Source organism: Candida pseudojiufengensis, assembly GCF_024610245.1.
Source record: "Candida pseudojiufengensis strain CBS 10847 chromosome Unknown scaffold22, whole genome shotgun sequence".
Classification (NCBI taxonomy): Eukaryota; Fungi; Ascomycota; class Pichiomycetes; order Serinales; family Debaryomycetaceae; genus Lodderomyces; species Lodderomyces pseudojiufengensis.
Genome location: NW_026261545.1, coordinates 1 through 13,760, shown reverse-complemented (window position 1 = coordinate 13,760; position 13,760 = coordinate 1). Strand labels below are relative to the sequence as shown.

The following is a 13,760-nucleotide window of genomic DNA, read 5'->3' as shown; positions in this document are numbered from 1 at the left end:
TCCGTAGAATTGGGAAAAAAGTACCAGGAGGGGGCTTTTTGAGAGGTAATGAATAATTGTGAATACAATTGTTTCGTTTTAATTACAGTTCTTTGAATATATTCAAAACTTTATGATCCTTCCATTACATTATATTGAGATTTTCAGATTTTGCAGCTATTGAATCAAATTGAGTTCCCATGTTTCAAAAATATACATACTTCGGAAGAAATCAAAAAAGAAGAGGAAGAGAAGATAATAAAAAGGCGGGATTGTGAATATGATGAATTATTAAAGAGATATTTTTAGATTTTATTTCAATTATGCTGAAGGAATAATTAATTTGATCAAACATCAACTAATGAATCATGTTTTTGAACTGATGTGGTCTTAGCAGCAAATCAACAATTATTGTTTAATCTTGCATAATAACAATTTTCACTTCAATTATTCAATAATTTCTAAAACTTGAGATAAGAGCATTAGAATTGTAATCAAGTTAAGTCATCTATTTTCCACTCAGTAAACAAATTCAAAAAAGTAATTGATGATCAGCTAAATTATCAACCTCAGTTAAAAGGTAGATACATACATTTTATTTTATCATTCTTTCCATACTTTATAGGGTTTATTAAGAGCTAGGTTATATGCAATTTTCACACTTTTTTTGAATTTTGAATTTGCTATTAAGACTACTCAAAGATGATCAAGAGCTTATTTATTCAATTGCTTTAGACGATTGAGCTTATGGAAGAATAGGTTTTGAAACTAATAAACTTTGTTTTTTATTGCCGAGTTTCATTTTCATTTTCTATTTCATATCTTCCATTGCTTGTCTCGAATTATACTAGTTGTTCAGTGTAAATGTAAGAGTAAATTGTAAATCTAAATATCTATACCACATGGATTAAATGGAAGATTGTCCATTCAATTGTATTTGTCTTTAATTTCAGAAGGAACTAATCGATGATATATTTACAGACGCGTCAATTATATACTACGCGTCTGTATTTTTATAAATTTTGTAAAGGTAAACAAACGTAAAAATTAAAACCAGTATTCTACTGCATCAATTTTAGCTCAAATTTGTCATTATCAAATTCAAATTCTATTAAGATTTCAACTTGAGATATATCAAACAATTTAATTAAAACATATAAAGTTCATTATTTTATATCAATCATGCTGAAAGTTCGTTATACAGAAGAGGATTTACAAGAAGCACTTAAAACATACAGAGAAAGTGTACAATCTGGTAAACGAATTTCTTATAATGAATTAAGCAGAAAATTCAATATACCTAGTGATACTATTAGACGTAGAATAAACAAACCTTCAACAAAACCAATGCCACCTCCTAAGCAACTGGCTTTAACTCGTGAAATGCAAATAGAATTAAAAAAATGGATTTGTAAAGGTATAATAGACAATCAAATATATTGTTCAAGAGAGTTTATAAGACAAAATGCTGAATCTCTTTATAAATTTAAATTTCCAAATGGCGAAATAAAAATGGATGACATAAAACTTTTTTTCAAGACCTTTCCATATTTAGCACAAATGTTATCTACACAGAATAGAATCAGACTCGGTCAACCAGATCTTGACTATTTCGAAAGAATGGAATGGAAATACAGACTAGATGATATAGAAAAATTAGATATGAGTGAATTTATCGATCAATGGCATCTAAATTTAATGGATTGGATCGTTGAAAATGAAGTACCAGAAAATAGAATATATAACTTAGATGAAACATGTTTTGATTTAACTCGTGGTTTAATGAAATTACAAACAAAATATGTTGATGAAGAAGAAACCTCGAACTCAAAATTTCAAAAATGGGATTTATTAAGTACAATTATGATAGTGTCTTTAAGTGGTAAAATTTTGCCACCAGTTATAATATATAAAGGAGAAGAATTTAATTTAAATTGGATAAAAAATAATCCTAAAAATTGGGTATATGGTGTTACAAATTCTGGTCGGATTACTCCTGAATTAATGATGAATTTATTTAGAAATCATTTTTTAAGATTATTAGATGCTGGTAAAGATAAACCACCAATTGGTATAATATTAAATGGACATATTCTGCATAAAACAATTGAATTTCAAAATTTTTGTGAATTCAATAATATAAAACTACATTATGTACCAACTCCTTCAAGAGAAATAAAGCAACCAATTAAAAATTTGATTGAAAATATTATAAAACCACAATGGAAATGTTTAGATGCTCCATTTACTCAAATTGATCCAAATATTGTTTCTTTAAAAAATGAATTTAATTTTAAATATAAATTAGCATTAGAAAAATTGACTTCAAAAGTTATTAAAAATGCTTGGACAGAATCTGAACTTTCAATGAAAAAATTAGATGCAAAGTATGAAGAAAGAGAAATAAATTTTATTAAGAATTATGGTATATAGTATACAGTTCTTTCCTCTTTAGATTAAGTTTATTTCTTTACTGTTTAGCAAGCTAGACCACTGATTTAATAAACAATTAGTTTTGAAAAAAAAAAAAGAATTATAATGAAGATTAATGTGTCAGAAGAATGTAAAAAAGGTTTTTTTTTTTGCTGTTTCAATACAATTGGCTTGTTTAAGTTACATCTGTTTTTCAAAAACATCTTAAATCATGATACATCTAGCTCCATCAATTAGTTCTTCTGATTACATTGGATTGAAATTTTCCATATTTTGCTGCAAATTAAATTATTCACATGTTTCAGAGTATGAAAAATATATACGAGAGATTTAGAAGAAGAAAAAATCTTAAATTAGTTACACAAAACTTGTGCAGTAAAGAATTTATTTATTAGTAAAGATCTATTTTTAGATTCTTCAAGTATTACACCAGATGGAGAAAATAATTATGAAACTGAATCAAAAAATATTAGTCAATTGAATAGATATTTTGCTAATATACTAAACCTCAGTCTTAATATCATGCTTAAAAAGATACATGATTTAATGTGGTCTAATGTCAAGACAATTTTCAGTTGTTGTTTTGAGCTTGCATAATTATTTTCAAATTTCAAATTATTTTTTTCGAGAATTAATTTGTGAATTATAGAAGATTCAAAATATAATTAGGGTATAACCAGCAGCTTGTCAATCAAATTTACAAGTCTACATACACTCAGCAAGAATGGTAATTAGGTATAAAAAAACGGAAATGGTATAATAGAAAATATTTTTGTGATTAGTTTCGTAAATTATAGGGTTTATTAAAGTGTAAGGTACAAAAACGCAAATTCCACACTTTTTGATCTTTTTTATAGGGTAGTTTTGCCATTTTCGACTAGATGAATACCCGAAAATTGCATTAGACGCTCGAATTTCAAAAAAAATGGGTTTTGATATCAATTTTTTTAATCAATTGCCGAATTTCAGGTTTTTATTTCTGTTTTAAATCTTCCATTGCTTCTCTCGTATTATTTTTATTAAGTGTGAAAGTAAATGTAAAATGTAGATGGTAAATCTCAAAATTTATACCACATGGATTAAACGGCAAATTGATTACTCAATAGCTGCAAAAAAAACTAACCGATAATGCATTGGTGTAATTTTGGTGAAATTGAATTAGAGTTTAACATAATTGACATATTAAAAAGACTTTTGAGTATGTCTTCGCAAGAAGTAGTTTTCGTTTTTAAGCAAGAACCCTTTAAGTCGAGATAGAAGGAGTTATAATTAGTGCGGTTTTATCCTAAAACTTAGATCGAGGGAGAACCCTTTCACGATTATAACCTATTAATAGTAAGTAAATAGAAATTAAGTAGAAGAAATGATTGTCTTAAAACAAAAACAATAAAGATCAATAACATGTAATTATAAGAAATGACACGTCTAAAAAATTTTTGTAAAACGCATTTTCATCACATTTGGTAGTACTCGGTTTATTACAGTTGATACTACTTAAAAACGACTCCTCTCTACTTTCGAAAGTCTCTTCTAACTGGAACACGGCATCAATAGATGAAAGAGAGGGAGAGAAAAAGAAAGAGTGCCGTGTTTGTATGTAAAATAGTGTATATTTTTATTGGGATCAAAAGAATAGTAATTTTAAGTTTACGAGATGTAAATACTTACCTTATTTTACATAAAATAGTATGACGTATTGAATTCTAATTTTATTACTGGACTGTTGATCTTGTTCGTTAAAATCCAAAAAAATTACATATTTTACATGAAAGTAAACTTATTAGTGTGGTTGATCCGATGCATCTGCAATTGACCAATAGATAAAGATTTATTTTCACTAAAAGTAGATTGATTAATTGTGGTAATTTACTGGCTTATTTCTAATGTAAGATTTACCATAACAAAAAAATATGATTATTTACACACAAAAAGTAATTTCTTTTTGTATAGCCCAATACGAACTAATTTCGAGGTAATTAGTACCAAGAATAGAATAAGATTATTGTATAATTTGATTGATCCAATATAGATCGCAGTGGTATAAACAGCTCTGTTTGAACTCTCAATTCAATACAGAGTACAGCCACTACAATTACTCTCAAAAAGAAGAGCAAGCAGTGGTTGTAGTAGTAGGTAATTGTAGCATTCTATGGTAAACAGTAGAAAATTAAAAATAAAAATAAAATAAAAAATATTTTTTTTTTTTTTAAGTTTTCAACAAAAATTCAAATTTTGTTTTCTTCTTTTTTTATTATAATTTGTTAAAACATCAAATAACTTATCATTCAAAGTCACTTTCTTATTAATTAAATTTAATAAGAAGGAAAGGAAGTATTCTCATTGTTAAAAATAGAAACTTCGTAAGGCCTTATCATTCGCTTTAATATATTCAGACTTACATTAACAACCACACCAATTTAATCATTTATCCTTTGACGATATAACATTCCATTGTTTCAATTAAGAATTAATAGAAGAATTTTGTTTAATAGAAGAAACTTTTAAATGAAACACTAATTTAATTATACATATTCGTTTACTCATTCATATATTACTATAGTTTTAAGTTATATATTCATATATATATTTACCACCTTCGAAAGGAAAATTTTTTTATTAATTGCATTATGAATACAACTTCATCAAATATCTACAACCAACAACAACAACAGCAACCACTACCAACAGCACCACCACAACAACATCAGCAACAACAGCAACAGCAACACTCTCATCCTTATCGTCAAGTATCATCAAATAGTAACAATTCATCAAATATCACCCCATATCCTTTACTGGATTATAATCAAAATAGTCAAAGTGATAGATCTGATAGTTCTCCAAGTATGACTGAAGTAACAAGTGGTTTGGAGGATTTACATATACCTTCAAATCTTAATAAAAGTTATATATTACCACAACAACAACTGCAACAATTTCTACAACAATCACATTCTCAACAACATCCACAACAGCATTTACAACATCAACAACAACAACAACAACAACAACCACCACCGCCGCCACAAACTCAACAAACTCATCAACCTTATAGAAGCTTACTAAGTAATAGTAACAATGGCAGCAATTACAATAATGGCAACGGTAATGGTAATTATAACCTCGCCACGAATAATGGCAATGGACATCAAACTCCAAGAGTTTCAAGTTTACCAGAACACTTGGTCCCTCATCTAAATTTACCAAATCAACAACCTTCACAACAATCAACTATACCACAACAATCTCCACAATTTCAAGCACAAACATCTCCCAATAATCAACAATATTTTACACAACAACAACAACAATACAAGGATTCTCCTAAACTTGGAGTAATCAAATCACCTAAAACAACTGCATTTCCACAAACATCTGCTCCTTATCCGGTATATACTTCATCTACACCTCCTGCAGCTTTTGCATCAAAAGACAGTGTTGTTGCCTCACCACCTTCAAATCCTTTATCAACTACATCATCTGTTGTAAATTTGAATTTAAATAATAATAATAACAACATTACCAATAATAATATAGATAATCAATTATTTACAAAATCAGATACAAATTTAACTACACCATCAGTATCAAAATATGGTCATAATAGATCAGTTTCTTCAACCTCTTCATTTTTTTATGATAGAAACGATAATAGTTCAATGATTGATTTTAATCAAAATGTAATTCAACTGTATTTAGGATCAAATTCATCAACTTTAATGCCAAGAATAAAAACTTTAGAATTATATCGTAAAAATGCTAAAAAATCAAATGATCCAAATGTCTTGTTTCAATATGCTCAATATATGTTACAAACGGCTTTATTATTAGCTATTGAAACAAATTCTAATTCAACTACATCTTCACAATCTTCAGGTAATAATACTCCACAAAGATCAATTGAAAATTCACCAATGAAAAAAAAATCTGCTAGTAATAATATAGATTTATCAAATGTTGAATCTATTGAAGGAAATGAAAAAAAATTAAGAAAAGCATTACTAAAAGAAGCTATATATTATTTAAAAAAATTATCAGATAAAGGTTATGTTGAAGCTCAATATTTATTAGGTGATGCATATAGTTCAGGAGCATTAGATAAAATTGATAATAAAGATGCATTTATATTATTTCAAGCTGCAGCAAAACATGGTCATGTTGAAAGTGCTTATAGAACTTCATATTGTTATGAAGAAGGTTTAGGTACAGGAAGAGATGCAAGAAAAGCAGTTGAATATTTAAAAATTGCTGCATCAAGAAATCATCCAGCAGCAATGTATAAATTAGGAGTTTATTCATTTTATGGTAGAATGGGATTAGGAATAGATATGAATACTAAAAAAATGGGTATAAAATGGTTAACAAGAGCAACTAATGTTGCAACTGATTTAACTGCGGCTGCACCTTATGAATTAGGAAAATTATATTATAATGGATTTGAAGATATTGTAATTGAAGATAAAAAATATGCATTAGAATTATATTCACAAGCAGCAGCATTAGGTCATACACAATCAGCAGCAATATTAGGACATCATTATGAAATTGGAGAAATATTACCACAAGATTCAAATTTATCAATTCATTATTATACTCAAGCAGCATTAGCAGGAGATCCAAATTCAATGTTATCAATGTGTGCATGGTATTTAGTTGGTTCAGAACCTTATTTACCAAAAGATGAAAATGAAGCATTTGAATGGGCAAAAAGATCAGCTAATTGTAATTTTTCAAAAGCTCAATTTGCATTAGCTAATTTTTATGAAAAAGGGATTGGATGTATAAAAAATTTAGATGAAGCTCAAATATGGTATAAAAAAGCTGCTGAAAATGGTGATGAAAAATCTTTAAGTCGAATTCAAAATAAAGAATTTGTTAAAAATTTAAGTAAAAATTTAAAAAAGAAACCAATTGATAAAAATTATAATAATGATGGTAATGCTGCTCATGAAAAAGATTGTATAATCATGTAATGATGAAAGCTAAATATTGATACGGAATTAATCAGAAGGGAAGAAGTAAAAGAAACATTTTTTAATAACGGGTTTAATAAGGTTAAATAATAATTATATATATACACATTCATAGAATTTGGATTTTGTTTGAAGGTAATTGTAGAATCTTATCTAAGCGTATGATCTGTCAGTTGTCAACTCTTGAATTTTTCATCAATAAATTGAGGAACTTTGAAATATGAAGAATTTCTAGAACTATCAATTGACATTAAGGGAGTATTTAATTCAGTTACACAATCAGGTGATTTACAAAGTTCTCCTTGATGAAAATTTATTGAATTTGAGCTTGATTTTGAGCTTGGTTTGGTAGTTGATGAAGTTTTATTGGATAAGATATTTAAAATTTGTTGTTTTTGAATTGATGAAATATTTGGTCTATTTGTTTCCAGTGAAGCAGAAACTTTATGATTTAAATAAGGCTTTGAGAATCTTAAAAATGAAGAATCCATCAATTTATTTAAAGTTCTTTCTTCAACATTCAATTCAAAACATAATTCAATAAAATTTTTAACATCATTATCAAATTCAATCCAATATTCTTTTGGTTCAAATAAATATTTTTTATTAATTATAGCATCTTTAGTTTCTTCTTCAGTTTCACAATCAAATGGTAAATAACCACTAATCATAAAATAAAAAACACAACCAATTGACCAAATATCAATTTCTTTTGAATAACCTTGATTTAGAGAAGTTAACATTTCAGGAGCCATATAACTTATTGTTCCGCATATTTCATTTAATTTAGTATTTGGATTTATCACTTTAGATAATCCAAAATCTCCTAGCAATATTGAATTTGAATTCTTAAATTTAAAAAATATATTTTCTGTTTTTATATCTCTATGAATTATATTATTTTTATGCAAAAAATTTAAACAATCAATTAATTGTATAATTATTTGTTTTGATGTTGAAATATCTAATTTTTTTGAATCATTTTCAGTAATTTTTTGAAATAAATCTCCACCATTAGCTAAATCCGTAACTAAATAAAAACTATCATTAGTTTCAAAATAATCAATTAAATTTATTAATTTTGGATCTGAATTTGTTAAGTTTTTTAATATTTGAAATTCATTAATTAATGAATTTTCCATTCCATAAATTAATAATTTTTTGTATTTTTTACATGCATAGTTTTTGTTGGTGGTTTTATTTTGACATTTATAAACTTTTGAATATGAACCTATTCCTATGGGAGTTTTAGAAACTATATATTCTGATGTCTTAGTTGTAACAATAGTTGATGTTGAAGGATCTATGGCTGATTTACCCCATGGTGTGAATTGTTTGTAACTTTCATTGCCCATTACTTTTCACCCATGAGATCAAGACATGTATCCTTGGTAAAATTTTTTGATATCATTTTCCCCATAACTTTACAATTTTCTTTTGCTATAAATATTTCGGATAAATTTGAAATGTAAGATGTATTAAATTTGGATCTGTATAAGATTCATAGTTTTTGTAGACTTCCTAATTTGGTAATCAATTGACAAAACTTCAAGGTGCAAGGGAGTTCAGGAATTATTGTTACACAAAATTGAATCTCATCTTCTTTAAACTAGAAAATTATTTTACAACCAAATAAGAGCTGAATCAATTAATCTAATTGCAACCACACATAAAATATGAGTTCGATCTTAAATTTATCAGGGTTGAAAGATAAGATTACAAATAAACTAAGTCAACAGAAACCAAACAAAAAGGAGAAAAAACAAGAACAACAAAAAATTAAAAAACAACAAGAACCAAGTAAAGATCAATCAACCATTACCAAAACCAATAACTCTAAATCTAAATCAAAATCAAATAAAGATTCCATAACAATATCAAAAAACAATCGAAAACAAAATAAAGTAACTGATGAAATACTACGTCGAGAAGCATTAGAATTGGGTGCTACAGAAGAAGATTTAAAATTATTAGAAGATTTAGATGAAAATGATGATGATCAAAGTGAAATTGAAATAAATGATGATGATGAGACAAATTCTAAAGTTGATTCTTCTCTTAATGGTGATTTGAGTAAGTTTATGAAAGATATTGGATTGGGTAATGGAGAAGCAGTAATAGTGGATGAAGAAGAATTAGAAGATGAAGATGAAGTAGATGGAGAAGAAGTAGCTGAAGAAGAGGCTGAGGAAGAAATTGATGCAAATGAGGAAGAAGAATACACATCATTCTCAGAATCAGATGAAGAATTAGAGGATGAGGAGGAAGAAGAAGAAGAAGAAGAAGAAGAAGTACCTGACCTTGTATACGACAATCCCTCAAACACAAACAATAAAGATGATGAAGTAATAGTAAAAGAAGCTAAAATCGAAAAAGACAAACCTAAAAAACCAACGATATCATCAAATGAAGATGAAATAACTGATTTTACAACAGTATCAAGTGATAAATTAATAGTTCCTAATCAATTAGAATGGTATAATATATATCAAATACCATCAGAACAACCACCAAAATTAGATAGATTTGCAAGAGAAAGATTATTGGAAAAAGCTACTTCAACATTAGATAAAGATAACAAGACTTATTTAAAAGAATTTTCATCAGATTCTTCACAAAGAAAATTTTTATCACAAATTTTAAGTGATGGTACTTTAAATGATAAAATTTCTGCATTAACTTTATTAATTCAAGAAGCTCCTTTACATAATTTAAAAGCTTTAGATACCTTGGTTGGATATTGTGATAAAAAATCAAGAAATGCTGCATTACAATCTATTAATGCATTTAAAGATTTATTATTAAATGGTTTATTACCTGATAGAAAATTATTAGCATTTGATAAACAACCTTTAACAAAAGATGCGCAGGATGGTCAATTAGCAGTATATTTATTTGAAGATCATTTAAAAAAGGCATATTTTAAATTAATTGTTATATTAGAAAAATTATTACAAGATCCAATTGTTCATGTTAGAATGAATGCATTAAATCATGTATTTGATTTATTAAAATCAAAACCTGAACAAGAAGTTAATCTTTTAAAATTAGGTGTAAATAAATTAGGTGATACTGATAATAAAGTTTCTGCAAAAGCATCATATTTAATATTACAATTAGAACAAGAACATCCAGCAATGAAAAAAATTATAACTGATTCTGTAATTGATGTAATTTTCAAAAGTAATAATGATGATCATTCAAAATATTATGGAGTTTTAACATTAAATCAAACAATTATAACAAGAAAAGAAGAAGAATTAGCTAATTCATTAGTTAAAACTTATTTTGCATTATTTGAAAAAGTATTAATTGAATCAAATACATTAATTAAAGAAGAATTAAAAGATAAAACTATAGGAGAAAGTGAAAAAGGTAGAAAAAATAATAGAAAAAATTTTAAAAAGGGTAAAAAAGGTGGTAAATCAATAAAAAAACAAGATAAATCAGATCAAGAAATTATTGAAGAAAAAAATTCAAAAATGTTTTCTGCTTTATTAACTGGTTTAAATCGTTCTTTTCCATTCTCAAATTTACCAAATGAAATTTTTCAACAACATTTAAATACATTATTTAAAATTACTCATAGTTCAAATTTTAATACTGCTATACAAGCATTAATTTTAATCAATCATATTGTAACTCAACAAAATTTGAATTCAGATAGATATTATAAAACATTATATGAATCATTATTAGATTCAAGATTAGTTATGACTTCAAAACAAGGTATATATTTAAATTTATTATATAAATCTTTAAAAAATGATAAATCAAATATTCCAAGAATTTTAGCTTTTGTTAAAAGAATTTTACAAGTTATTGCTCATTGGTTAAATATTGGTGCTATTGCTGGTATGTTATATTTATTAAATGAATTATCAAAAACTATACCTGAAATTAGTGATTTATTAATTGATATAAATTCAAGACCTGATGAAATTGATAAAACAACTGTTGAATCAGAAACTAAAACTATTGAAAACACAGACTCCACCATCACAACACTTAAAGAAGAAGAAGAATATGATCCTAAGAAGAGAGATCCAAAATTTGCAAATGCAAATAAATCATCATTATGGGAAATTAATTTATTTTTAGAACACTATCATCCAACTGTAGAAATATATGCACAATCATTTATAGACAACGACAACACTTCACAACAACAACAAAAACCAGATTTAGGATTATATACCTTATCACATTTTCTTGATAGATTTGTTTATAAAAATGCTAAATTAAAACCACAAATAAAAGGTTCATCAATTATGCAACCATTAGGTGGTATTCATACAGGAAATTTATTAGTTAAATCAACAAATTTTTTAAATAAAGATTTACCAGTAAATACAGAAAATTGGGTTAATAAAAATATAAATGATATAAAAGCTGATGAAAAATTTTTTCATCAATATTTTACAACAAAAGTTAATAAATTAAAAAATAAGAAGGAAACTGGTGAGATTGATGAAGACGTTGACATAGATGATGATCAAGAAGAAGATGAAAATGGAATGGGTGATGATGAAGTATGGAATGCTCTTGTTAAATCTAGACCAGATGTTGAAGATGATTTATCAGATGGAGGATTTTCAGATTTTGATGAAGATGATTTTTCAGATTTAGATGATGATGATGAAGAAGTAAAAGATGAAGATGAAGATGATGAATTTGATGATGGTGAAGGTCCTTTACAATCAGAAGAAATCAATGAATTCGATATGCCATTAGGTGGAGAAGATGCAAATGATGATGAAATAGATGAAGATGATGAAGATGACGAAGAACTTGACATATTTAATATAAATGAAGATGATGAATTGTCAGATTCAGAATTTGAAGCAGAAGAAATAGATGAAGATGATGAAGAAGAAATAAAGAAAACAGATAAAAATCAACCCACCAAAAGTAAAAAACGTTCAAATCCTGATGATAATTCAAATAATAATAAGAAAAAAACAAAAAGACAAAGAATTAAAGATTTACCATTATTTGCACCAGCAGAAGATTATGAATAAATTTAATAATATTTTGACATATTTTAGTTACGGAATCAAATCAGACGATGTATTATATTTATTCTATTCTATAATGATGGCAAAGAAAGTTAAAATAATAAATTTTTGAAACTAGTTTATGTAAGTTAGTCACGTTATAATTACAAGGTTATTTTAATGCAAATATAATATTTATAATTGAATATCGGGTTAATAAATATTACACTGTTCCGGAGTTATTCATACAAATGTTTCAGACATTGAGTATTTAAAAATAATTAAAACTTTAAAATTCTTCGGTACATTATATATTTTACTCCGAATAGAATTAAATATCTCTAATTTATGTACGTCAGTATGTACTTCAATGATACGATGTACATAATACTTCTACATACTTACATATTTATGCAATATGTTGAAAGAATATGTAAATCATCAGGAAGTCCGAAATTTGTAGACTTGAAATTGCGTCATAATACAACATACTTTATAATTACCTATACTGTACTGTATATAATTATTTTTTGTTCTATTTGGGGTTTTGTGTCTCTTATTTTAAAAAAAACGGTTGAAAACCGTTATTGACCTGTATATAAATTTATAACAACGTTGGTTGAGATACTTCGATTGGAGTTTGTTAAAATTGCTGTGGATTATTTCTGATAATTATTTATCCAAATAACTGAAGAAAATGTTACATCGAAGGAATGAGAATAGCAAGAGATTTGTCCCTATTAATCACATTATCAATAACAAATTATAAATTTTCTATCCTGTTTTATCTTTTAAAGTTTAAAGTTTTGTATTGTTTGATCTAATCTTTCATAATATTACGAGTTAAGTTGATAATATAGTTTAGATATACATATTTATACTTTTGATAATATTCATGATCTAACAAAGTAATTATATTTGAATAACGTGGTCATAAGTTATGAGTTGATATTTCATTTCAACTAAAATAGTGTTACAACCATAACCCAAGTAACAATTTAAACACTAAACACCAATTAAACACTTACTTATGTGTACATTGTGTCATCTGTTAAACCGTTTTAAATCAGGTTTCCCTTTTGTGGCCGACTTGGGAAAACACTCAGACCGTAGTTTGGGTTTCGCAGTTCGATTACGAGCTCGAACATAACAGTCAGGCTCAACCGTGAGGAGGTTTTACCCTTGGTTAACAACGTAGTGAGTATGCTGTTGAAATAAAGTTTCCTGCCTCAAGAAAACATGCTTGTATTTTGTGGATCTACAGTCTAGTATCTCATATACTTCATATGGGATATCATCCATGTAGAATGGCTTTGTATTACAGTAGAGAGAAAAAAAAAAAAAAAAAAAAAAAAAAAAAAAAAAAAAAAAAAAAAAA

At 26.6% G+C, this 13,760-nt stretch overlaps 4 protein-coding genes across 4 annotated transcripts; 3 read left to right on the top strand and 1 right to left on the bottom strand. All coding sequences in view use genetic code 12, as the record gives it.

Moving 5' to 3' along the window:
* Positions 1-1,161: 1,161 nt before the first annotated feature.
* KGF55_005475 (uncharacterized protein) lies at positions 1,162-2,412 on the top strand (the record flags this gene model as incomplete). Its single annotated transcript, XM_051760491.1, has 1 exon — positions 1,162-2,412. One exon carries the CDS (start codon positions 1,162-1,164, stop codon positions 2,410-2,412), a length of 1,251 nt encoding a protein of 416 aa, XP_051611765.1.
* Positions 2,413-5,039: 2,627 nt separating this feature from the next.
* On the top strand, positions 5,040-7,385 carry CHS4 (Chs4p; the record flags this gene model as incomplete). Its single annotated transcript, XM_051760490.1, has 1 exon — positions 5,040-7,385. The coding sequence occupies one exon, from the start codon at positions 5,040-5,042 to the stop codon at positions 7,383-7,385; it is 2,346 nt and encodes a 781-aa protein (XP_051611764.1).
* Positions 7,386-7,561: 176 nt separating this feature from the next.
* CMK1 (protein kinase) lies at positions 7,562-8,740 on the bottom strand (the record flags this gene model as incomplete). The annotated part of the gene is made up of 1 exon (XM_051760489.1): positions 7,562-8,740. One exon carries the CDS (start codon positions 8,738-8,740, stop codon positions 7,562-7,564), a length of 1,179 nt encoding a protein of 392 aa, XP_051611763.1.
* Positions 8,741-9,061: 321 nt separating this feature from the next.
* Positions 9,062-12,406, top strand: MAK21 (RNA-binding ribosome biosynthesis protein; the record flags this gene model as incomplete). The annotated part of the gene is made up of 1 exon (XM_051760488.1): positions 9,062-12,406. The coding sequence occupies one exon, from the start codon at positions 9,062-9,064 to the stop codon at positions 12,404-12,406; it is 3,345 nt and encodes a 1,114-aa protein (XP_051611762.1).
* Positions 12,407-13,760: the final 1,354 nt, after the last annotated feature.